This window comes from Chrysemys picta, chromosome 15 (assembly GCF_011386835.1).
Source record: "Chrysemys picta bellii isolate R12L10 chromosome 15, ASM1138683v2, whole genome shotgun sequence".
NCBI lineage: Eukaryota > Metazoa > Chordata > Testudines > Emydidae > Chrysemys > Chrysemys picta.
The window spans coordinates 30,231,466-30,258,245 of NC_088805.1; the positions used below are offsets into that span (position 1 = coordinate 30,231,466).

The window sequence follows — 26,780 nt, forward strand, 5'->3', positions numbered from 1 at the left end:
CACACGCCAAGTTAAGGAAGAGATTAGAGACACAACCATGGTACTAAGTCTATTGCACAGTAAGAAACAGACTACGTCACAGCTAGGTAACACACTGTGACGGCACATGAAAGATTTCAGATGGACGTGGCCGTCTCGGAAGGCCTACAGGATTTGCTTTTTGCTTTGGTCAGATTTACGTTTGGCTCGGCTGGCTTGTTCTAGGACATCACTCCTTTGCATATATTTTCTAAGCTGTTCAATGATAAATGCAGCGTTGAATATTTAGCTGCTGTTATGTCTTCACTGTTCTTGGGAAGACACAGACGACTTCCTCCAAGGAGGTAATACAAGAGTCAATTTCCTTTACAGATACAAATTTGGGGCCTAAACAGGTTGGCGCTGTCCTCAGCTGTGACATGTAGGGGCAGGATTAGAGAGCTGAGGAAAAGGGGAATATAATCTCACTAATAAAATGTAAGCGTTGCGGTAACTAGCAGGCTGTCTTGGCCAGTAACTTATGACAGCATTATAACGAAGGACCAGCTGGATGGGCACATACAGGATTCCACAGGGCGAGCTGCCGTTCACTCATGCGGCTGAAGCCGGTGGTAAAGACGTTGCCATCGGAGAGGAAGATGGCTCTCATGGGCCGCGCTCCCTCATGGGCCCTCTCCTTCTCCTGAAATGGATTTGCAGAGAAAAACATTCAGCACTCAACAGAAATCCTGATTCATGATGAATTAACCCAAATTCTATTCGTCGAGTTGCATAGAACCACTGCCCCAAGAAGCTGACCAGATGGGATACAGCCTCCAGGTCCTTGCCCAAAGCTCCAGGTGAAAAAATAATTACTAATGTACAAGAAAAGCAGCATCCATTCAGTTGGTTTCTTTCAGCGCTGCCTAGCATGCAGAATTACACATTCTAAAAGCAAGATTGAAACGAACTGATGTTTCAACAAGCTACAGCACATGCAAATGGACAGCTATGCCACTAACTCTCCCTCTGCATCTACAGGTATCCAAATTTTGCCTGAAAATTACACGTGAAATTACCCTTGTGCAGGTTTAAAAATCGGGCCCAAAATGTTGATAATTCAAGCACAAATGCCAATAAAATTAGATGGAGTGCCTCAGCACTGCTACCCTTCCTGTAACATTTCACCGGCTTTGCAAATGTCTCACCACATTAAACAAAACACAAACATTGGGTTTGTCTACATGCTTTTGCTAAGCATCTCCTGCACTGACACTCCACTGCTTTTAGCATACTCACAGCAACAATTTCTTGTTTCCGAGGGTCAATCACTCGGACTTTTTTGTCTTTAGAAGCTGTACAGATCAAGCTGCCGTTGCGATTCCAGCTCACGTTGTAAATCATGTCCAGATGCATGTCATCCAGGTTTATAAGGGCTTCACCTGTTCCCACATTCCAGATAATGACTATATTATCACAACCTAAAGGAGAACAGTAAGCAGACCTTAGAGTCAACCCACATCCAGAGCGCACAGGCAGTTTTCAGAGGGGTTTAAAACAAAGGATAGTTCTAAGGAAAGCCAGTTCTATTCTCAGGAAGAGGAAAAAACTTGATCTATGTTCTGCTTCCATCATTAATTGTGTTACTGCAGGACGAGGAGCCCTGGTAACAGACCAAGACCCCACTGTGCTAGCAACAAAAGCAGATTCTCCAGAATAAAGAGACCTCCCCCACGCTTCATATGGTTTGCGGATGCACAGTCAGTATCAATCTGTGTAGCCATGCCATGGGTAGAACATGGGGAAGGCCTGCTTCCATTTTAAGGGGGTATTTAAGTCAGAAAACTGTAAAGCAGGATAGAGCCACCTGTACCCTCCAGGATACGCCACCTGGGCACGTTTAAAGTTGCTCGTAACCTGTGTGTTTGGGATGAAGAACATTTCTCAAGGTCAGTGGCATTAAGGATGTCCCGCAGAGGCCCAGAACAGAAGGTACAATGTCTAGGTGCCTGATAAGGAGCATTGTACAATCTGTTCCCAGCGCTTGCAATGCAAGAATAAAATAGGAAGGACTCACAGTTGTAAGCAGCTTCAGGAGAGTTCACACAGAACCCTTCCTGTAGATTATTAGTGGACTGGGGACAAACATTTGAAATAAATTAATGAGCAGAATTTGAAGACCACCTGGGTAACCCGGTGGCAGAAGGCGGCTATTGAGAAGTTGGTGTCAGGCTGGAGGACACTTCCGTTTGCTGCAGCGACACTATACAGGCCAACTGGGCGAAAGGCCGGCAGGGGTTGCTTTCTGCTGTGGTCAGATTTATGCTTAGCTCAGCTGGCTTGTTGCATGGTTCCAGCAGGGTCAAGGCTGCCTCTAGCAACCAGGAATAGAAACTTTCTCCTTCTTAGATGCAGGAAGTAAAAAGCCACTTCTTGGTATTTTAGCTGCCACTTAGATTAGACTACACTGTTCTTCCCTTCCTGTGCCAGACCTTCAGCCACCACACTCTGGCCTTGGCTACACTCGCGGATTCACAGCGCCGCTGCTGCCGCGAGTGTAGTCGCTGCGAGTACTCCATCTCTCCGAGGGGAATAGCTTGCAATGCTGCGAGCGAGCGTGCAGCGCTGATTACACTGGCGCTTTACAGCGCTGCACTCGCTGCGCTCGTGGGGGTGTTTTTTCACACCCCTGAGTGCAGCAAGTGCAGCGCTGTGAATTGCCAGTGTAGCCAAGGCCTCTGATAAAGAGAACAGCCCCAAAGGCTCTCCAAGATCCCTCCCACACCTCTGCTGGGCGCTCATCAGCCTGACAGCTCTTTTTCTTGACCCCGCCCCAATCCCAGTTTGCATATGGTCCAGGTCAGCAGTAAGGGGCTAGCAAGAATGGAGACTTTCGCACAGCAGCGCCGTTCCACACAGGCAATACTACTAGGCACAAACACAGCACTTGTCATCTTCAAAGCACTTCATCAGCCTCCCACTAGGGGACAAATTTGTCTGCCATCCAGTGGCCAGATCCCAGGTCTAGTGGGGGTGGACGTAGTGTTCTGAAACCTAGATTCCCTCCTGGTTCTAATTCATCTGTGCCCTACCAACCCGTCTGCCCTGTGCTCGTCCTGCTTTCCCCACCTCCTCCTGGCCTGGCATTCTGCCTCTTCCCCCAGCACCCTCCTCTACTACGAACACTGCACTGTTAGAACAGCAGAGCCCTTTCCCGACCCCGCTGGCCACCCCCTTTTCAAGCACTACGCATCCCGGGAACTCCCAGTGTGGCAGTGCACGAAGAATTGGTACACGGGCAGCAAAATCGAGCCCAGAATGTCCTGAACACCCCTAATATGGCACCCGGGCAAAGCTCAGCAAGGGGCGAGGTTAAGACAGGCAACTTCATAAACCATCATCCACCCAGCTCCCACCCTCGTATGCTGGAGCCCTCCAAAAGGTGTCCCAGGTTTGTTTCGTCACCAAATACATGGCCACACTAATCTCCTCCCTGCTAGCTGGTCTCCCAGTGCAGCCGGAAGAGCTGGAAGTGCCGGTTATACTGCTCCACATGCCAGACTGAAAGGCGTAACGCTGGGCCTACAGCCGCCATCCAGTGAATTAAGAATCCGGTTCCCGGGACTCGCAGCTGCTTCCAGCAATGCCCCAGACCTCCTGGGATCCTGTCTCTTTAAAATTTCTTTAGTGCAGAGAATGATTGACACAGGAGTCGGCCAGCACTTCCTGGTCTGATCACACACTAAGAAGTAACTGGGGTAGGAAGCAGCAGAGGAGAGGGAAAAGAGTGGCTGAAGCCAGCCTGAGGGCCAGCAAATCTTCAGGGATCTGGGCATCAAGGCTCCCCACGCCCCACCTGCAGAAAGAGTTTCGCCAAGGCAGAGCGCGTGCCAGGAGAGGAACCCCCGGCTCCACCTCCTCCTCCCCCAGCCTGCAGAGAGGACAGGCTCCGGCAGCTGTGCAGAGGGGGGGGCGTCTGTGCCTCCATGACTGCACAGCCTGCCTGGAGTTTGTGTCTCAGCTGATGAGAAGCTGGAGCAGCAGGAAGGGAAGCGAAGCAGCCTGGCCCAGCCCAGGCTTGGTAGGGCAGAGAAAGGCACCGTGGGAAGATCAGGAGAGACACCCACGGCTGGTACTGCCTACCAGGGAAAGTTACGGACTGACTCAGAGCACCCCTTGCTGACTGAGACCTCCTGGGGCTCCGGATTACAGCAACCCAAGGGACTAGGGAGGGGGCCCCCAGCCGGGCAGAGTCAGACACAGCCATGGCTGTATCATAAACTGTTCCACGTGGGCTTTGGTTGCTGTTATTAAAAGGAAAGAGGAATCACCCGGCCCACTTTGGGACTGCACCGCTGCAGACTGCGCCGTGCCAGAAGCCAGGGCACAAAGAGCCCTGGCTCCGGAATACGAGACTGGTGCAAGTAACCATCGTGCGGAGGATTTTGCACGCTGTGTGGCCTGGCAAGCAAAGGACGGGGAGCCAGCAATTTCTAACCCGTAACCCCAGCTGTGTAACCAAAGCACTCCAAGACCTTGCACACCGGCTACGTATGGACACGTGACCTACCTCACAGGGTTGTCACGAGGACTAGCTCACATTTGTGAAGGGTGCTGATGAAAAGCACTAGGTAAGTGCTGAGACTCTTTAGAGGAGGAAGAAAAGCTTTAAAAAGACTGCCATTCCAGCCTGCATGGGTTTGGTTATTGCAGCAAGTTCAGTTCACACAGGTTTGGACCCTCCAAGTTTTGGTTTCATTCAAATCCAAAACTCGAGACACAACTAAGTGATTTTTGCTCAGCTTTGCTGCATCACCTATGGGCGAGAGGGGACAAGTGGATGGAACTGAACAGGGACTCGGCTACTAAGGAGACAACGGTCACAAGACTGAATCACTCCCTCTCTCTATTGGAGGAATAAGGGGAGAAGAGAAGGTCCCGGAGTGAACTGGACGAATTTGATGGATGTGTTTCTTTGAGGCATTCTGAGGGTTAAGAGGTTTCACACTTGGGGTGCAGGGGTTTTAGAGCATTGGTCGCACTTTGCACTTCTTTGTGTGCTGAACTTCTCGAGAGGGGATGAAGCAGGAAGAGGAGGAGGTGGTCGTGAGGATAGAGGAGGAAGAGGGTGGTAACACAGGAGCGCGGAGAGGTGCAGTGCCTGCCCACACACACCATGGCAGGGGAGTGAGATTTTCTGAGGTGTGGGAGTACTTCCACATTGCCCCGCCCCGGACTGGTCACCACCCCAGCCAATATGCTGCCTGCAGGCTCTGTGGCCGACAGGTCAGCCGTGGTCCAGGGCTGAACGTTGGGACCACCGCTCTGTGGAAACACCTGAGGAGCATGCACAGAGAGGAGCTGGAGAAGAGTGGGCACAGGCAGGTCAACCAATGCCCAGTGGCGCACTTGCCTGTGGTACAGCACCAGCCAGTCGCAGAGGGGGAATGGGCTCACCTCATGGAGCAGATGGGGGCGCTGGCTCTGCGTGCCAGCCAGCGGGAGAGGGAAGTGGAGAAGAGGGAGAAGGCCGTGGAACGCAGGGCAAGGGCTGTGGAGCGGCGCGAGAGGGCAGTGGAGCGGCGCGAGAGGGCCGTGGAACAGGGGGAGAGGTCTCTGACAGAGAGGATGCTGAAGATGAAGGCTGAGGAGGTTCAGGTGCGGCTGAAAGGCACATGCGAGAGGGAAAGTGCCCTGGCCTCAGTTGCTGCTCTCCCCATGCATTTTGTGTAGGAATACTTGGGCTTTAGGCCCATGTTGTGAGACTCAGAGCAACACCCAGGCAGGTGACTGAAGCAACATTTTAAGACCTGGTGTGAACTGTCTGGACTGTGTTCTAGGCCTCTGACCTGCGAAACAGAACCACCAATCTCCCTGATTCCCTTCAGCCTCTGACGGCCTCCTTCTGAAACAAAAGGCACGGATCTTGCATGTTCAAAGCTGGGACAAACGATTATTTGGCTCCTGGTTTCTGACACTGGGGAATACAGAGCTCCACCAGACACAAGCAGTCTCAATAAGACCCCCGCACAAGCAATGCTGTGGGTAGACTCAGCCAGTCATGGCCCTCGCAGGCTGACGATGTGGTCAGTCAAACCTTTGGTTAGGAAACCAGTTCGAAACCAAACCGAAGTCTCAAAAGACATCTGCCTATGCAGAGGGCACAGAGGATCTAACGACCCAGAAAAGATTCCAGTGAGACTCTGCTAGTTTCATTACTAGGTTCAAAACTAACCTAGCCAAGTTTCGCCCACTTTCAGGCTACGCAATCAAGTCCTCATGCCACTTTTACTGAGACTGACTTGGACCACAAAAATAGGTCTTCATCTCGTTTTCTTCGGCACGCCTGTCAAAGGATGCAATTGTAACAGAGGTTAAGGGAATCCCATTGGATGGACTGTGCAAATAAAGGGGACAGTAAGTACTGAAAATGAGAGTTTGTGAAAAGACTCTCCAAACACATGCAGGTACCATTCAGATGGACATGCAAGACTGTTTGGTTGGTCTCAAACAGGGACTTTGGCTTTGTCTACATGGGAAAGTTATAGCAATTCAGCTAAATTGATATGGCATCCTTAAACCAAAATAAGCATCTTCCCAAGGGACTGCACAGATTTCACTAAACCAGTACAGTTCTCGTGCAGACAAGGCCTTTGGCCAGGGGTAGTCAATAGGTGGACCGTGGGCCAAAACCCGACCACCAGACGCTTTTCAGCAGACTGCACAGGCTGAACCTGAGCCGGCGCTGGAGCCGTGCGGAGCCACGTCCACTCCCCAGCGCAGGGTCCCCAAGCTGGTGGGCAGTGTGTTCCCCTGGGCGGTTGCTTGTGCAGCCTCAGCCCACAGGCAGCAGTGCAGGGATGGGGCAAGGGGGTGAGTGGCAACATTTAGGAGGGCATGTCTGCACACACACACACACACACACACCCTGCCCCCACAGGCAGTCCAATGTGTCTCCACTATGCCCTGCCGCTCCAATCAAGAAGCGATGGGAGTGCAACGTGCTCATTGTGCAGCCCAGAGGGCAGCACTGTCCGGGCCCTAATTCAAATTCTTCTCTGCGTTTCCTGGAGACGGTGGGGTTGGCTGGGCCATGGAGTTGCAACTTGTGGGCCTTGGGCCCTACCTGGAAACCCAGCTGGTAAGTGCCTGAAGGGATCCTGCAGCATCCGCTTGTGCTGGGACACCAAGCGCAACACACCCACCCACCCCCAGGTGTTTCCCAGAGCCCCCCACCCTGGCTTTGTCTCCTCCCCACCCCATGCTTCAGGGCCAGTCCCCAGAGCCCTCGCCAGCCCTCCTCCCCGCCCCCCCCACAACCAGCCCCTTTCCCTTCCCAGTCTGCCTCCAGTCACCCACTACTGTCACATCCTGGCCTCCCCAGGGCTGCTCTCTGGCATCTCCTTGGTCTCTACCACTATCTGGAACCTCCTTTCTGCCCCGCCCCCCCCCCCCCATCCCGTTATCCCAGCCTCCAAAGGGGCATTTCACCACTAGCTGGATCATAGTCCAATAGCTTCACCTCCTGGCTCCAAGCTCAAAAGTACTCACAAACATTCACACCTTGCTTCGCTACCCAGATACCCATTCCTCTTCCACCTGCCCGCATCTCTGCAACTTGGCTCAACTGGGGACACAGAGGAACATGGGGGGGGGGAAGGGGAGAGCAGCAACACCAGGTGGCTCAGGCCAGCCCTCTGAATCCTGTTTTCCTGTTAGGGAAATAAGGTCACTACTCTCCAGGCAGGGAGCTGGTGGGCAATCAGGGGTTAGGGGAGGGGACCTTGACTATACCTTGACCAAGAAATTGGGACCTTGACAAACAATAATTGATTACCCCTGCCTTAGGTGCTGTCCACATGGGAACAAAACCATAGCAGCTACACATGTGAAGCAGGGTCCTGCCAGAACCATACATGATCACACTGTAGCTAGCTACAGCTGGTTTTCGATACTGTTCTCACCAGCATGCAGAGGTACTTGCTTTCCTGGGTATCCCTGCTAGCAGACACCTAAGTTGCAGACTCAGTCCCCTACCAGGTTTCCATCATAGGTTATTCCCATAGTTACACACTGCACTGAGTGTGAAAACAAACCATGTCAAGACTAACAGTATTTGAAAATTGTTGCCAACACACTTGTAAACTTCTGCTAATGTGGACAGGACCAAAGATGGAACTGGACGGATGGAGGAGGCCTGCAATATGTATGCTTATAATCTTTGACACCTTTGCTTTGATACCTTGGACTATCAGTAAGAGAACACCACCCCCATTTGTTATTTTTTGTTAGTATTATATGAGAAACTGACCTGGAAAAGAGAAACATTTACACTTTTGTTAAAAGGGGAGGGGGGAGAGGGTGAATTGTTGAATAGCTGAACCTGAAGCGGTTGTTATACTTGATTATCAATAAAGTCTGGAATGGTTTAATACAACTGTTTCCTGCAGACAATTTCCTAGGTCTCATATCTGCAAATCAGAGAGGGCAAGCACTCAGTACAGAATGGGAGAAGATGGTAACTCTCTGCATTAGCAGGGGAAAAAAAGCAGTATTGTTCTGTTTATACTGCATCTAGCATAACGGGGTCCGTGACTGGTAATACGGTAAAACAAGAACAGTATCGTGATTGACCCAGCCCTACAGACCAAAGGAACTCAGGGAAATGGTAACTGGGAAGGGTCAGCAATTCCCCTCCGAATTATCTGGTGTACGAACGAAACGTAGGTGAGAGTCATTCATTCCCCCCGCAATGCTTACACATCATACCTGCACTGAGCAGCACATTGCGTGCAGTTGGATGCCAAGCAACGATGCCAACTCTTTTTGAATGGCCTTCTAAAACTACCACAGGCTCCGTCAAGGAGAGAGTGAGTCCGTTCTCTGGGATCTGCCATACCTGCAAAGGGGTAGGTAAAAATGATTACTGAAGGGCCATCAACTTTAAAGGACACACCAGTCATTCCATGAGTGCTGTACCATTAAAAAGTCCAAATTCACCCCTCTTGATCTGGGCTGGAAGGCAAGAAAGCGAGGGACTCATTCATGGTCCCAAATAAGTCTGTGCCACAACTGGGCTGCTTGGAACATACACCTCTGTAGATCAGTGTCTTGAGGGCACACAATTTGGCCAGCGATATTTTTAATCCACATCTTCCCCATTTCCACGTCCAAAGAGACCCCTCATTTAAGACACACTTCTAAATAAACGGATTCAAAAACTGCATCTGAATAAACTGATCCGTTTCCTAACTGCATTTGTTCTTGTTGGGAAGAACAGGCAGCCATCTTAGGGCTGGGGTTCCCTAGTTTTAATAGAGGTGGCGGTACTTGGATTAAGAATGTTCACAGTGGCTTCTATGTTAAAATTCAAGGTCTGATTTCTGTCGTTGGTTATATGGGGAGTGCAGTTAGGTGCTGGTGGAGGTTAGAGAGGTGCAGATCGGGACTGTGTAAGCTTCTACACAAAGAGCTGCCAATTCACTCCACTTCCAATCCGCAGCACCACATTTGTGTGCTAGAGGCGTAGCAAGATGTCTCCAAGCAGCTGGAGAACTCTGTCTGAAGGAGGAAACACCAGAGATCATGAAATCCCAAACACTAACAATCATGTCTCTTTGGAATTTTAAGTGAAGAGGCGGGACGGGACATTTAATAAAGGTGGTTTCTGTGATTCATGGTGTTTTTCATTTCTCAACCAAATCTGACCTACATGTAACAAAACAAATTATAACTGCCCACCAACAGATGGCAGCATAACCGCAAATTGCTTCAACCTTCTATTGTTTGCTTTTTTGGAAGGATTGACTAAGGATTGTCAGATTCTGCCCACAATCCTCAAGCAAGCTGTCAAAGTCAAGTCCACAGTCAGCCAGAATGAGATGGGATTCAAACGGATTTTGGAAATAAAATGGGGGTGGTAGATGCACACAGCGGGGCCAGTGTAGATTTTAGCACTAATCCCAATTTCTCCACTCCAATAGAGCATGGACACTAACAAAACAAAACAAAAAACCCAAACAAACCAACACCCACAACTTTGAGACACATAGATGCTCAAAGCAAATCAGCTTACCTCAAAATAACCCCAAATTGATTTTCACTGTTCACTGATGCAGCTTTCTGAATGCTGTATCTGCCCTGTAAAGATCACTGAACATCCTTGCTTTGCCATCAGTCACTGCGAGCTAGGTATAACTGTTTGCCAGGTTAAACATTCAAGCCTTGATAGTAACTTGAATTACTCATGGAGTGTTTAAATCTTGTTTTCTTCTTTATCTGGTTCATTCCACCACTGAAACGGTGCTAGCAGCAACAATGGTATTTAAACATGGCTTTTGTTAGTAACCACCGTGTTTGACCAGGTTACAAAACTGCATTCTGCAAAGACTGGCTCCCATCCTATTCATTTTGAAGTCAACAGGCGTTTTGCCACTGATTTCAACAAGAGCAGCAGCTAGACCGCTGTGTTAGAGGATCACGTTATCTATATAATAGGATTCCCAGAACATCACTGTGTGTCCCTCTGAAGCCTAAAATGTCCGTTGTGTCCGTGTGACACAATGGAAACAGCTACAAGCATGGCAGAGAGCTCTTTTTGTTCAGAATATCATCGGGTTCAATCACAGGATTTCACAGTCTGTTAACATCCAATTTTTAAGTTGTATCTACGCCGTTCCAAGAGTCCCAGACCACTGTGATATCAGAATTAACTCAACCACTCACTAACCCTTCTCTGCAGCTGATTTGCATGCAACGCATCCATTGGTTGTGTGAGGGAGAATGCACAGATGGTGGATTATTTGGCCCAATTGCACCCATCACGAAGTTCTTGCCTGGAGTTCCAGCAGCAACATGAGCATTAGAAACCCCACCACACCTCTAGTTTGGTTTGCATTTTTAAGGGGGAACAAATTCCTTGGTGAATTTTAGAAAATCATTTGCTACTGGTCTGGAGAGCTCAAGTATCGGGTGTAAACAGGGGTTACCCACAGAAAATACCAGTGAAACAAATTAAAAAGCTACAGAAAACAAATGCTGAAACTGGGAGAACTATGCGGGGCGGGGGGGGGGGAGAAAAGCCACATGCATTTCACAGGAGTTGTAGAGCACTGTAATCCTTATTGCAATAATCCTGCTTGGTATTGCAAAACACAGGGAAAGCAAAAGGTCAGACTATGCTCCAGAGTGAACTGGCCAACTCATTCCAGTGCAGGGCGGAGTGTCTCTTCTGTGTGGGATGAAATCAGATGTGGGACAAGTTAAGTCGCTTCCAGTTTGGACACAGGATTTAGCCTGCTAAAGGGCCAGACATGAGACACATTGAGACATGGGACAATCGCCCAGAATGAGGCGCACAAAGGAAAGCTTAAAATGTTGCGAGAGTCATTGCTTTGACATCTGTTGAATTTTCTATCAGCAGTTGCATTTCCTAAATTGGCATTTCTGCATCAGCTTTCAATACAGAAAGTGAAGCAGCACCAGGAAGTTTGCTTTTCAGAAGAACAGCAGAAGAGAGGTTTCTTGCACTAAAAGCACACGTGAGAATAAGGATAGTTCCACCATTTTTCAGTGGTTGCTTTCCTTTATACCCTTAAAGAGTATCAATAACTGGCTATTTTCTCATGTCCCCAACAGAAACTCAGTGAGTCAGTTTCTAGAAGTGACAGATTTATTACCACAAACATTTCAGGGGTGATAGATTGGGAGAAATTGTTATATATGGTGTCAGAGTAGCAGCCGTGTTAGTCTGTATCCGCAAAAAGAAGAACAGGAGGACTTGTGGCACCTTAGAGACTAACAAATTTATTAGAGCATAAGCTTTCGTGGACTACAGCCCACTTCTTCGGATGCATATAGCATCTATATGCATCCGAAGAAGTGGGCTGTAGTCCACGAAAGCTTATGCTCTAATAAATTTGTTAGTCTCTAAGGTGCCACAAGTCCTCCTGTTCTTCTTTTTTTATATATGGTGGTTGAAGTAAAGGAGCGAATCAGGAGGCCTGGGTTCTAAGCCCCAGCTCTGCCAATGATTGCATCACCTTGGGGAGATCACTATGTCTTTCTGTGCCTCCATTTCTCCATCTGTGACATGAGGAGACTATTTCCCTACTTCATTGGGGGGAGGGGGGGTAAGAGGGTAACTGTCCTATTTAGATTCTTGTACTATGCCCATCACCACAGGAGCTGAGTGATTAATTCATTGTTTGAGGTGCTTGGATACTACGGTAATTAATTAAAGGTCACAAAAACACTGACAGAACTATACTTGTGGGTCATTGGCATTATTTCTAGCGTGGTGCTTCCAGCAAAGCTACCTGGTGCCTCTAGTTACAGCAAGAGCTCTGGTTTAATTTTTTAACACATTCAATGGTCAATAATTTAATACAATTATTTACCAAATCAACTTCTATGGGCCAGGGCATGAAAACAAACTACCGGTTCACCTTATTTAAAAGGCTGCTCGCTTCTGCCAGAATTCATTCCTCCCATCTGAGAAGAGCCATTTGATAGCTTCTATAAGCCCTTCCATAATAAACATTTTCCAGCCGAATACAAAGCCTGCAGTACATTACAGTCATTCACAAGGTTCCTGAGCATGAATATTTAAGTAGTTCCTCATTTGCTGGCACAAGAGAATCATTCTTCAAAGGAAACATCCAACATATCTGCATAGCACAGCACTTGAAAGGAAGTCTCTCTGAAAGGATGGGAACTGCTCATCTCATTCTTCTGTCAGAGAGCAGGAAAATGAAGGTAACTTACTAGAAAACAGTAGATCCGCATTGCAGGATAGCATTTCCTCAGCTCTCAGTTAGATTGAGGTTCATTGTAATCAGCACTATACAAACACAGAATAAAGGATGGGCCCTGCTCTGTAGAGTTGACAGTCTCAGTATTAAAAAGGAGATATGTCATTCCGTGTGATTATTCACATGCCAATATGATCTAGATGGGCTTCATTTGCCACATGGCTGACTTGCAGGGAGTCTTTTACAGGGCCGGCTCTAACTTTTTTGCCGTCCCAGGCAAAAAAGAAGAGCGCCGCCCCGCAGTACCCCGCCCTCCATGAGCGACGCACAGCTGAACCCGCCCCGCCCCCAGCGCCGCCGAAATCCCCGCCCCCCCCAGCACCATGCCGCCCGAAGCCCCACCCCCTCCAAGCGCCACGCCCCCGCCCCCTCCAAGCGCCACGCCCCCGCCCCCTCCAAGCAACGCGCCGTGCCAAGCCCCTGCCCCCTCCGAACGCCGCGCCAAGCCCCTGCCCCCCAGAGCGCCCCACCGCCAAACCAAAATAAAATAAATAAATAAATAAAATCCTAGCACCGCCCCGCTCCAAGGTGCCGCCCCAAGCACATACTTGGTCGGCTGGTGCCTGGAGCCGGCCTTGGTCTTTTAGCACCACATCCTAATAAATATCAGTGATCAGAGGAGGGACTTAGGCTGGTCTTTGTCACTGATGTTCTTTTTCCAACACAGACTCTTCGAAATGAAGAGCTGGAAAGGACGTCGAGAAGTCATCAAGTAAACCTAGACCATCCCTGACAGGGGTTTGTCCAACCTGTTCTTAAAAACCTCCAATGATGGAGATTCCACAACCTCCCTTGGAAGCCTTTTCCCAAGCTTAACTAGCCTGAACGTAAGCCTCCTTGGCTGCAGATTAAGCCCATTACTTCTTTGTCCTGCTTTCACTGGACATGGAGAACAACTGATCACTATCCTCTAAATACCAGTTAACAGGTCCCTGCTCTGCCTTCTTTTCTCAAGACTAAACGTGTCCAATTTTTTTATCCTTTCCTCACAGGTCTAGTTTTCTAAACCTTTTATCATTTTTGTTGCTCTCCTCTGGAATCTCTCCAATTTGTCCACATCTTTCCTAGTGTGTGGCACCAAGAACTGGACACAGAACTCCCGCTGAGGCCTCACCATGGCCGAGTGGGACAGTTACCTCCTGTGTTTTACATACAACACTCCCGTTAATACACCTCAGAATATTAGCCATGTGGGACTGTGTCAAAACTCTTATTAAAATTAAGATGTATCACGTCTATTGCTTCCCCCTATCCACTAGGCCAGTAACTCTATCAAAGAAGGAACTTAGGTTGGTTCGGCATGATTTGTTTTTGTGTCATGGGACCACAAAGAAGAATGTTCTTCCAATATATTAAGGACCTATTTCTATAGATTAGAGACAGGCATGTGAAGTTTTCCTGTTCTCATTTCTTTGCACCCAAAGCAAAGACACTAATGGTGTGTTTACACACAGGCTAGTGCATCCATGTTAATAAAGAAGGTCTTGCAGGGATGAGCTGGCCTAAAGCTTTATCATTTTCATACAAATTTTTGGTCAAAAATTTACACCTGGGGTAGTACTTCAAGTATTTCACTTAGATCAGATGTATAGCACCTTTTAGCTGCAGCTCTCGAAGCACCCGGCAAACAGTTATACCTCAGCATAGCTTGACTAAGGCTATAAAGCAGATCAGTGGCAAAGATGGAAATAGAACGCAGGAGGTCCTAACCCCTAGTCCCCCGCTCTATCCACTTGGACTAGAGATTCTCAAATACCAGGCATGCCTGAGCAGATATAGGGCCCACATGGAATCTTCAACTGATCCATCCCAAACTGATGTGTCAATAGAAGAGGTTTTTTGTTTGTTTTGTTTGTTTTACATAAAAAAAGTATAAACTAAACAGTTATAAGTCACCGGGACCAAATGGTATTCACCCAAGAGTTCTGAAGGAACCCAAATATGAAATTCAATAACTGTAATGTGTCACCTATCACTGAAATCAGCCTCTGTACCTGATGGACTGGAATGCCAAATTTTTACAAGGAGCTCCAGAGGAGATCTTGGCAACTGTAGGCCAGTGATCCAGAATTAAGTACCGGACACACTGGTAGAAACTATAGTAAAGATCGGAATGATCAGACACACAGATAAACACAATATGTTGGGGAAGAGTCAACATGGCTTTTGTAAAGGGAAGACGTGCCTCACCTATTTATTAGAATTATTTGAGGGAATCAAGAAGCCTGTAGATAAGGGTGATCCAGCTGATACAGCATATGTGGATTTTCAGAAAGTCTTTGATGAGGTCCCTCACTAAAGGCTCTTAAGGAAATTAAGCAGCCATGGGATAAGAGAGACGGTCCTCTCATGAATAAGTTACTGGTTAAAAGGCAGGAAACAAAGGGTAGGAATAAATCATCATTTTTCACAATGAAGAGAGGTGAATAGTAGAGTCCCCCAAGGATCTGTACTGGGACCTCTGCTGTTCAACAGATTCATTAACAATCTGGAAAAGGGGGTGCGAACAGTGAAGTGGCAAAGTTTGCAGAAGAAACAAAATTATTCAAAACAGTTGAATCCAAAGCAGACTACAAGGCGTTAGAGGAATCTCACAAAACTGGGTGTCTGGGGAACAAAATGGCAGATGAAATTCAACGTTGATAAATGCAAAGTAAAGCACATTGGAAAATATAATCCCAACTATACCAATACAATGTTGAGTTCTAAATTAGCTGTTACCACCCAAGAACAAGATCTTGGAGTGACTGTGGATAGTTCTCGGAAAACTTCCACTCAATGTGCAGCAGCGGTCAAAAAGGGCCAACAGTATGTTAGGAACTATTAGGAAAGGGATAGAAAATATGACAAAATATCAATGTGCCCACATGTTGAAAACTCCGTTCAGTTCTGTTTGCCATGGTGGCTTTTTTTGGTTCTCTTACTATGTTTTTTAATTTGGGGGATACATTTAACTTGAGCCTCTATTATGGGGTCTTTAAAAAGTTTCCATGCAGCTTGCAGGGATTTTACTTTTGGTGCTGTGCCTTTTAATTTCTGTTTCACTAACCTCCTCATTTTTGTGTAGTTCCCCTTTCTGAAACTAAATGCTACAGTGTTGGGCTGCTGTGGTGATTTCCTCACCACACGGATGTTAAAATTTAATTATATTATGGTCACGATTACCAAGCAGTCCGGCTATATTCACCTCTTGGACCTGATCCTGTGCTCCACTTAGAACTAAATCAAGAATTGCCTCTCCTCTTGGGGACTTCAGGACTAGCTGCTCCAAGAAGCAGTCATTTAAGGTGTCAAGAAATTTTATCTCTGCATCCCTTCCTGGCGTGGTATGTACCCCAGTCAATATGGGGATAGTTGAAATCCCCCATTATTATTTAGTTTATTTTAATAGTTTCTCTAATCCCCCTGAGCATTTCACAGAAAGAATATAGTGGAACTGGAAACAGTTCAGAGAAATGCCATGAAGATGATCAAGGGTATGGAATCCTAGGAAAGAGGTGACTAATGGGGGAATCTGATAGACGTCTCCGATATCATGAATGGTGTAGAAACAAGTTATGAGAGAAGTGTTATTTACCCTTTTCCCCACAACACAAAAGCCAGGGATCACCCACTGAGGTAGCAGGGTTAATGCATATAAGAAATACTTTTTTAAAAGAACACACAACTAACCTGTGGAACTCATTGCCATAGCGTGTTGTGATGGCCAAAGTGTAACTGGGTTAAAAAAAGAACTGCGTAAGTTCAAGGAGGATAGGTCCATCAATGACTATTAGTCAAGATACCCAGGGATGCAACCCCATACCTCTGACTACCAGAAGCCAGGAGTGGGTGGATCACTCCATAACTGCTCTGTTCTGTACACTCCTCCTGAAGATCTGATACAGGTCACTGTTGAAGACAAGATACTGGGCAAGATGGACCATGGTCTGACCCAGTACGGCAGCTCTTACATTATTACATCTTCAGTCTGCAGAATCTGAGCTTCCATGTCAATAAAAAAAAGTTTCTAGCCTTCATGTGAAGTTAACCATCGCAATGGAACACAAGTGTCACTGACGCAGTGGTGTCTTCCTGAGTCTGTAGAGAGCCTGAAACAACGGCTCTGGGAGGCACAAACTCCCCTACCCCCTTTATCTTAACAGGATGTTAACTAAAGCCTACTGACACCTTACATGATATTAACTATTTCATTGCTGATCATTTTATCAGATGGAACAGACATCAGAATGGGAGTGAAACCTATGGTTGAGAACTGCTGGAGGAAAGGAAATGCAGAGGCAAAAATGGAGAGGAGACAGAAAAAAAATGAAAGGAGGATGGAGAAGAGAGGAACATTAGGAGTCCTGCCATTTCTGCCTTTAGGTAAGAATGTGTTTTCCACCAAAAGACAATGTGACTTTTTTCATTATTAAGTTATTTACTATCTTTAGGCCATGTTCTATCCTGCATCTCCCTGCAAACATCCCATTGATGTCAGTGGGAGACTTGTTGTGGACTGAAGGTAGGACAGACTCCTGAACCGTGTGCCCCAAATTCACAGTCAATAGTTAAAAATGGAATTTTCCAAAAGTGAACTGCACAATCCTGTGTGGTTTTCACTATCAAGGCACCAGCACGTTTCTCTCGCTTCATTTTAGCCATTAATGAAGAGTTCAGAACTAATTGACAACTTACATTTCTTATTTTAAAATAGATACACTGGCGGTTTTTCAAACCAATAAGGCAGACAGTTTAGGAAGCAGGAATTTGAAACCTATACCAAAGAGAAGAAGTGGAGAAACCAGAATGCTAAATTACCAGTGCCAAGACATAATAGCAATTAGAGATGGAAAGAGACCCATTAGATCAGTGGTGGGCAACCTGCGGCCTGTTAGGGTAATCCGCTGGTGGGCCGCAAGACAGTTTGTTTACATTGACCGTCCACAGGCACGGCCGGCCCCAGCTTCCAGTGGCCGCGGTTCGCCGTTCCCCCATCCTACCCAGGGATTTGTAGACAGTTTGTCCCTACATTAGCTGTCACTTAGACAAGCTATAATTGCACTTTGCTGATCTTTCAGCAAGTCAATACCTCTGGATGTTCCAACGTGCTTCTCATTGCAACTTGGACTAGGGGCTTATTTCTCCTGCTACAAAGAAGTTCTGGATTTAAGGTTTGCCGGTTCTGCTGATGTTTATATTTCAGACAGTATTCGTTCCATTTCACGTCTTCTGAATTGTGGTTTCTTACAGAACATTCTGACACCATTTCAAACAATTCTAGATCAGTCGTGAACTTTACAAATCACAAGTTTGGTGTCTTTTTGTTTTGTTTTTTAGTGTGTGAATACCTTTTATTTATTTAACATGCTTCAGTTTCTAAGACACAGATTATGGGCAATGTTGTCCTGAGAAGACCCTATAGGAGGAATCTCACCCCCCACCCCAAACATCTGAACGTTGAACGTTGAACAGGAGCAAAGCACAGGAAATTATTAATATGACCAATATGAAAAAGTTTCAATGTAGTTTTCAAAGTAAAGAGTTTCTACATATGGCCAAACTAAGATCTTGATAAAACGAATTTTTCCTAGTAATTTAATCTTTTAAGGATTTTCTTTTATTTTTTATGGAGTCAATGCCTATCACTGATCAAGGCCATCTATTGTTCAATGCGCTCTGACCCAAGTTAAAAAGGAACCCATGCTCAAGGTTGGCATGTGCAAAATTTAGAACCCTGTTAAAATTTTGACATATCTCCACATCCTGTCGATGTGGAGAAAAGTAAAGTGTTCACCCTTAAATCAAAGGCTGCAACAGTCCTAAGAGCAACTGTGTTTGTCCTCCTTTGCCCCATTCCCACCCTCCTTACTCTTCTTCAATCCCACCCTTCTCCAGTTGGGAGCTCTGGGGGTCGGAGCCATATCTGCCTTCTTCAAAGCACTATAAAACGATACATGTCAGTGACTGGCTCCATCATGATCACTTCTTTCTTCCTCCTCCTCACCCCTAAAAGACCCCATCCGCGAGACCATGAAAGAGACCTGCATTTACTGATAGGTTTTGTTTTTGGAATAGTTAGGAAGGATGGAGAAAGGCCAAGCCAATTATGCCAAGGTTGACCCCCTAGCTGGATACTCAGAAGAGAAGGTTCCTCTAGGATTTTTGGGCTTTGATTTTCTTGAACAATGCAATGTCAAATGGACAACTGTGGAAGTTCAAAATCCTGTAATCTGTGTTTTCACATAGGGATTAGATTTACAGGTTTCTTCCCAGCTAATAATTGGGTGACCATCATATGTAAAAAACACAGTATTGTTATGAACGCTGATAAGTTATCTGACCTGCTGTCTCATACTTCCATTTATAACCTTCAGGTGTCTCACTTAACTACAATAGAGCAGTGATATCCCCAAAGGGGGACTCAGTTCCTTGGTGACTTCATCCATCCTGTCGTGCAGTACCGATGGGGCTGTTAAACACCCTCCTAGTCATTCCAATTTGTTTAATTGGCTCCTCCAGATACATTAGGTGTCATTACTTAGCCAGGGCCAGATCCCACAAGTACAGAGTGACCACTACTATCACCGAAGTCAATGGGAGAGGAGGCCTTCAGCAGATTGCAGGATGAGGCTTTCGGCGGGTGCTGAGAGCGGAGCGCTGTTACAGGAGACACTTACCTGTCTTTGGAAGCAGAGTGTCACCTGCATGGTCAACTCTTAAGCTGGAATAGCCTCTCTAGTGGAATTATTTCTGAAGTCAATGAAGCATCAGTACCATAAAAGCTCACCCAATACTTTTCTAAACTAATTTTATTTGAAGATCGAACAGAAGTGAAAATTTCTAAATAGAAACCAGGTCTCAGGCTTTTAAATATACTTCTCATTAAACTTACCATGACAGTGCAGTCCTCAGAACCACTGGCAATGACCTGATCATTATGGGGACTCCAGTCTATGTCAAGCACCGGTCCTGTGTGACCACATACTGTTGGGTACGACTTGTCAATTCTGCCTGTCTAAAGGGAGAAAGAGGGAGAGCTGTAATGTGCAGACCAAACCAGGCAACACACGTGGCATTTCACAGGGTAAAAGAACATGTCCCACACTCTACTCCACTATCTCCTCCAAACACAACCATTTCATAAGCCTTGATTGTGTGTGTGTGTCTATGACTTTCATGCAGCACTGCCCCAGACATATCAATATGCTGACAATTTCTGACGTGGAGACATGTACATACACAGACCTGCAGCAAACATGGAGGCTTTCTTCTCTCAGCAGCTTGACTGCTTTGCCAGCCCAGCTCCAACCGGTGTTACTGGGAGATACTTCTGGCAAAGGAAGTTAGACCCACAAGTTCTCCTGCATGTGCGGGATTATGGAGTGGTGGCGCCTGCTTAGTTGGGTTCCCCACATAGCAAGGAGAGTAGAAAGGTTCTTATTTTGCCACCCTAAATTTTTATGTGGAGACTGGCAACAGTTACAGATACCCGAGAAAAGGGCGATATCAAAGGGGTGTTCTGGACATTGGAACTTCATCACAGCTTGACTGTTGTCACCTTTCGTGACTTTTGTTTTTGTGGAAAACACCCGACAGATGTGCAGAGCGTACCCCGCTATTCCGAGAAAAGAAAAGTCAGCCATGAAGACTTCCCATAGATACCCCAACCTACCCTCCAGGAGACACCTTTGCCTTCTACTGGAAGGAGTTTATCTACGGTGAGAGTTCTGTCTGCATAGCCCATTCAATCCTTGCCCAAACTGCTGACTGACAAGACCATCAGTTAGTGCCATTTGTGATGCGGATCCCTCTGCACTAGGAACTGGACTGGGACCAAGATTCACTATAAAAACCAATTTCCACACTTATCTGCAACAAAAATTATTCACATTTCTATCAAGAGGTTAGCAAATCTCTAGAGCACTTGCCTAAATCAAGCCAATTTTAAGGATAAATCTTACAAGAAAATTAGCTACTGCCTGGTGTTCATCTGAATTTGAGAAGACAGAATTCGAGTAATTTATGGCTCTTTCAATTACTCAAATTGTTCACTGGTACTACAACAAAAGGACCCTGGCAGCTTTGACATCGCTCTATTGTCTGATAATCTTATTACCTACTATTGGTGCAAACACCACTTGAGCTGGCTGTAAGTGAAAATTAAAAAAGGAACATTTTATATTAAGTCATTCTCACCGTTTCTTCTGTTCTTTTGGGTCTTTCAAACAAAAACAAAGTAAATCAATATTTTTTAAGATAGGGAAATGTGACTAAAAACGGTGAAGATTGGAAGGAGGCTTTGGACAGGTGCAGGACCTGAAACGGTCTTCAACTCACTCTTTAAAACTGACTAGATTTCAAGCTGACCGTGTCCTTTCTTTTTGCAAGGTTACAACCTATGAGAAGGGGGTCAGCGAAGCGCCTGACCAGATTCTAGTTTCTTTACATATAAAAAACTGCAATTTGAGTCTCAATTCTACTGTTTGGTGGTTTCCTGACTCTGGGGCGTGAGCGGCTTTCACATGACTGTTACGAATTCCCATGGAGCTGATTATTCAATTCAAAGTTCTCTACATATAAGGATTTACAAAGGGGCTGGACATTAGCTTTCGGGGACTACTGACATTAAGATGTATTTGTCAAGAATAAAACAAGATGTAGATCCTAAGGGCAGGGCCGGCTCTGGCTTTTTTGCCGCCCCAAGCGAAAAAAAAAAACAAACCCTGCAGGGCGGCCGGAGCGGCGAAGCAAAAACAAAAAACAAAAAACCACCGTGCAGGGCAGCCGGAGCCAGGGTGCAGGGGAACTCCCTGCGCTGCAGACGTGCCCCGGGCAGCGGAGTGCGCGCCCTGGCTAGCGGGGGGGGGGGAGGGGGGGGAAGAGAGAAGGGGGGCCGCCAGGGCTTCCTTCAGCAGGGCGCTCGCCACGCGGCTCCTCCCGCCGCGCTGCCTGCTGGGAGGGCTCGGCTCTGCACCGCTCCGGTCGGCGGGCAGGGAAGGACGCGGGCTGCCCTGCCAGGCTTGCTGCAGATCTGGCACGGTGCTGGGGCAGACGAAGCACGCAGCCCGCTCCCAGCAGGGTACTCCCCTCATCCACGCTGCCGCCCCCTACCCCTACAGGGCGGCCAGAGCAGCAAACCAAAAAGAAAAAAAAAAAAACTTGCGGGGTGGCCGGAGCGGCGAAGCAAAAAAAAGGATTGGAGGGAAGCCACCCCTTCGAATCTGCCGCCCCAAGCACAAGCTTCCTCGGCTGGTGCCTGGAGCTGGCCCTGCCTAAGGGAGTACAAGTCAAGGGAGTTATAAAAACAAGGCACAAGCATTTCCTTAAAAAGTTAAATTCAGGCTCAACAAACAATGGTGTCCTGTCTCTATGCCTCAGTTGCTTCTGAAACCTTTTAAAATTAAAATGTTGTAGACTAACCAATACAGATAATAAACCAGAAACTCTAAAATGATTAAGAGCTAGAATCTACTTATGCCTTTTTGCATGCAACAAGGTAAAACGTATAAATAGGTTAAAACAATGAACTGATTTAAAATAAATCAACTTTAAAAAAATCTTTAAAAGTTTAATATTTCAAAACTGAGCATGTTTTAAAAGAAACGCCACAAATTAAATCCAACTAAAGAGCTAAATCAAAAGGAATAGATGGTCATGTAAGGTACTGTCTGCAACATGGAAACGAATAAATGGCAATTCCTAGGAAAGGCTTATAATTAATTTTCTTAGCAAAAGAGAGCGCTACAATGGTTAGTTACAGACTGAGAAAAGTGAGCACTTGCCAGTCTAGATTTGGGTTTTTAACAAACATCATCAAGATTCTTATTGGGAGAAAAATATCAGTTTGAACAAATGACTTAAACTATAGAACTTTTCCTGTCTGTATGATCAAGAAAGAGCCTGAACACCAAGTCTGCAAGCAAACAGGGGAGTGTGTTACAAGCTTATCCTACTAAATGGCTGTACTGCATGCTTCTCATTATCTAAAACGCAGCTCATTTTTGGAACTAGCTATCTTGTAGTACCATTAGCTCAATAAGCTGTTGTCATTTCAGAGTACATTAAAAATGACATGATGGGTCTCCATATTTATCGTCTACCAATGACTTGTGAATTAAATGTGCTCCATTTACAAATACAGTTTTTTTTTTTTATTCCCAGCCTTGCAAACAAACAACCTGAGCTCTGAGAATCAAAATGGATTCTCTCTTTTTTGGCTACTCATAGCCACAACAGAACTGGAAGCCAAAATAGGCCACTGATTCCTGCCAAACTCCGCGGTCTTCAGATTATCATCTCAGCAACACCTGTGCAAACCCATGGTCTTCAGTGAGGATTAAGAGATGGAACTGACTGGTTCTGTAACTGGAACCCAGGAAACAAGGAGGAAAAAAAAGCCATCTTAACCATGCTGCAGCTAAGAGAATGTAACAAATAAATTGTAGCAAAACTCATTCTTATCACTTAAGTGACTAGATATAGCCCAGAATACAGGGGAGTAGCTGTTCTTGGTAAGTGTGACGCCACACATGGTGACAAAGTGTGTAAGGAGCTACTGTGAGCCAGGCTGACTCCGCCTCTCCAGCCCTGTCAATCATGCAAGGGGCGCAATAGGGGTTTAAAAGCAGGAAGATCAATTCAAGTCAGTTGGCTCTGGAAGAGCATGGACAGCAGCTCCCAAGAGGAACCCCTGAAGAGCTTCAGGGAAACTGCCCTCAAGAAGGGCACTCACCAATGCCATGCCCCTACAAGGAGGGGGCAGACTCCAGTCTACCAGCCACACAGATTAGCCCCAGCAAGCCCCACTGCAAGCTGTTTTGCATTTTTATTTGGGCATAAGCTTTCGTGGGTAAAAAAACCCACTTCTTCAGGCACATCTGGATACAGTGGATCCAGACTAACATGGCTACCCATTGATGTTTTGCATTTGGTACTCCAACCCTCCCCAGTGAATCTGGGGCTCCTCTGAAAGGATGTGGGGAGTGGGACCCAGTAGTCCCCGCCCCCTTAAAATGCAGACAGACTCTCTGGTATAGTTTAGTATTGAGAAGAAAGACCACTGTTCATGCGCATTGTGGGACCCCATTGACTTTGCCAGCCAGAGACACCCATCAGCAACCCAAGGATCAGGACAGTAAGAAAGGGATATTTTTAGTCACTTTTCAGAGTAGAGCTGCACTTTAAGTGTTTGAACTGAGAGGAGAAAATAACTGAGTTATACAGCAAAGAGGTCAGTCAAAAGTCTGCAGAAATGTTACTTTGTTACAGGTGAACAGTAATGTCTCTCTATGATTTATAATCCATACCCCTTTCCTTTATGGAAGCCGTCAGAGTGATTAATACTACAGCAGAAACACTTATCACTTCAAGCAGGAGAATAAAGATGGAAAAAGCGGAGACTAGGAAGTAACAAATAAGGGCCGTTCGCCACAAACTGGAGGGGAGAAATGATTACGTATTATTAACAAGTGTGGAGGGAGATGCTAGGAGAGCTACATGGCAAGTGATGTGCAGTGTTTTTATTTGCAAAAGTGCAGGTGACCAGCATTCCCACAATACAAGTGACTGCGTACCATGCCACCCACATATATAACACAGGGCCGCAGGCTTCACACTACACAGTTACATTAGATGTTCTAGCAGACACACAAAAGGAAACTTATCTCAGCAGCACAAATGGCCACAGATCACTGATTTTTTACATTTAAGGAGAAGACCCTGCTGCTGCCATGAGTAACTGAGGCATCACTAGACTGAAAGGATAATACAGTCACTGACTCCGGCCCACACAGAATGCTCTCCCAAAAGCACAAATAAAAATAACTAAGACAACGTAAATGGACATAGTGGTTGACTGAACGAAATACTGCCCTGGTGTCCAACAGTACGGTTAAGATGAAAGAAGAGGTCTGATCACCGGTGGAGGAGTTATTGAATTGTGGTCAGGGACAAGAACAGCACCTAGGAAACCAGGAGATTCTCCTAAAACCCTAGTCAAAGAGGAAGAGCAGTGCTCACCAATGCTTACAGATACGTTCACTTTAGTGTGACATTTTAAAAATTATTTTAGATTTGAAAGGATTACCCTCAAGAATGGACTCAGCAGTGCTGTCAAAAGGCCAAAATCCTTCCGAGCTAGATCCACAACATCTCCTTTATAGCTATAACCCACTGGACAGAGGCAGGCAGGTCATAAAAGCTAAGCATGAACAAACATGGTTACTGCTCGACCGGAGCCGTCTAAAGAAAACTCAGGAACTGCCATATTAGTACTGGCAACACTTTCATTGGTCCCTCTGACTCAGCACTGAGCCAGTGCCCCAGCATGGTTCAGGGTGAGTGGGAAAGAGGCACCTTCAGATGAGAGCTTCACTGTTTGAGATTTGGGACCACTGGGCACTATTCACAAGGATAGGGGCTTTAGAACGAATCCAGGCTACCAAGCTTAACCTTGTTAGGAGTCAGGACTTTCCCTCTACTTTCAACTGGATACTGAGCCTTCGCTGACTCTCTAAACCAGTTTTGTAAGGTTGCTGGTGCAAAATGCTCTTGGCTGCCTCTTCCCTTGGGGGCCCCATTCCAGCAATAGGAGAAGCCTAGCTTTGTAGGAGTCTAAAGCACTCTGGGATTGCTTGGGTGGAAAGGTGCCTTGAAAGAGTTTGGGGTTTTGGTCCAGTTTAGTGACGCGGGAGTCACCGCTTTGAGAATCCCCTTTCTGCTGAACTGCTCTTCTGGAGTGTTCCAAAAATAAAAGGGGGAGACAGCAGGATATTGCATCTAGTGGAGTAAAGTGCAGCCTGGAAGTCAGGAGCTCCCTAGTTCTAATTCCAGCTCTGCTTTGAAAATGTCAATTCTTGTTCCTCGTCTCCCCAGCTAGACAACAGGATACTTCCTTTGTGGTAAGCAACAGAGGGTCCTGTGGCACCTTTAAGACTAACAGAAGTACTGGGAGCATAAGCTTTCGTGGGTAAGAACCTCACTTCTTCAGATGCAAGAACTTTCAGGAACAACTACAACGTTAAGCGAAGAGTTACTGTACAAAGTTTGCATCTTCTATGCCAAACTGGTGGGTTTTCAACCTGCCATAATCCTAGCAGGTTTTTTTAAATGTAATCTTTTAATTAGTTAAGGATTTACAGTAAGTCTCAAGTGTTGATACACAGCTTAATATTAACTCAGTACAACTACGAGAAATTAAATCCTTTTCATAATCCATTACCATTTAGGATGAGCAATACATCACGGTAACAATTTATGATAGTTCAATGGATGTAGTTTTAAATTTAGTACATAATGAAGCCAATCCAGAAAGGCGAATTAAAAGATTAAGATTTTAGCAGGCTGGATGGTTTAGGCTAAGAGCTGCATGCTCAATAGTCAAGTCCTTTAGCAGGCAGTAGGTTAACTTTACCAAATAAAGTCATCTAGCTGTTTCATGCCTTCCAAAACAAAGTTCCTGAAAGAGATGGGCAAGAAACTTCTGTGATTAAGTCCAGAAGAAATGGATAAGCAGCAAGGAAAAATAGTTGCTAAAAGTGACAGTGTTATTAAAGCATTTGAATGTCTCTTACAACTGATTCTCTGCCAGGAAAGGGCAGTTGGTCAGAGGAAACCGTTTATGGATTACAGTAAAAATATGTGCAGAGAACAGCTGCTTCCTCTGATTTTGTGTTGTGCTTAGTAAGATCACAGCTGAAAACAGGGAAGCAGCATCAGATTGCACAAGTGAAAGCGATTCCACTATCTGCATGCTGAGGAAGGGGTTTGGAGAAGGAAATCAGATCACAAAGGCTGGGTTTGAAATGCTAATTGACCACGAACTTTTTTACTTCAGAGAGGCACTGCTCAGAGTGGGACAGGACTTTATTTCTACTCTCCCTACAATAAACTCAGTCTCACAAACCTAGAACTTATCGCTGAAACTTAATGTGAACTGCTGTGGCCACCGAACACCCATCCATAGCCATGCCAGATGGTCACATAAGAGGCTGTTAGAATAAAAAAAAAATATGGCAGGATTTAATGAAA

At 46.2% G+C, this 26,780-nt stretch overlaps 2 protein-coding genes across 6 annotated transcripts in view; one reads left to right on the forward strand and one right to left on the reverse strand.

Moving 5' to 3' along the window:
- The window catches only part of CORO1C (coronin 1C), a 77,145-nt gene that overhangs the window by 6,571 nt on the left and 43,794 nt on the right, over positions 1–26,780 (reverse strand). For 4 of the 5 annotated variants that reach the window (XM_065568819.1, XM_008163633.4, XM_065568821.1 and 1 more), the window contains 4 exons: positions 19,645–19,767; positions 8,728–8,857; positions 1,258–1,439; positions 542–661 (listed from right to left, as the gene is read on the reverse strand). In XM_065568819.1, the coding sequence (XP_065424891.1) occupies positions 542–661; positions 1,258–1,439; positions 8,728–8,857; positions 19,645–19,767 (555 nt within the window). Of the gene's footprint in view, positions 1–541; positions 662–1,257; positions 1,440–8,727; positions 8,858–19,644; positions 19,768–20,424; positions 20,591–26,780 lie in introns of those variants that run through there. The other variant, XM_042852432.2, reaches the window with a different exon arrangement.
- LOC101944571 (zinc finger BED domain-containing protein 2-like) lies at positions 3,693–6,389 on the forward strand. Its single transcript, XM_005298566.5, has one exon. It carries the CDS (start codon positions 5,038–5,040, stop codon positions 5,689–5,691), a length of 654 nt encoding a protein of 217 aa, XP_005298623.1. The 5' UTR covers positions 3,693–5,037; the 3' UTR covers positions 5,692–6,389.

What these genes read in the sequence shown, in the direction of transcription:
- LOC101944571 (XM_005298566.5), top strand. Translation starts at nt 5,038, where the DNA reads ATGAAGCAGGAAGAGGAGGAGGTGGTCGTGAGGATAGAGGAGGAAGAG.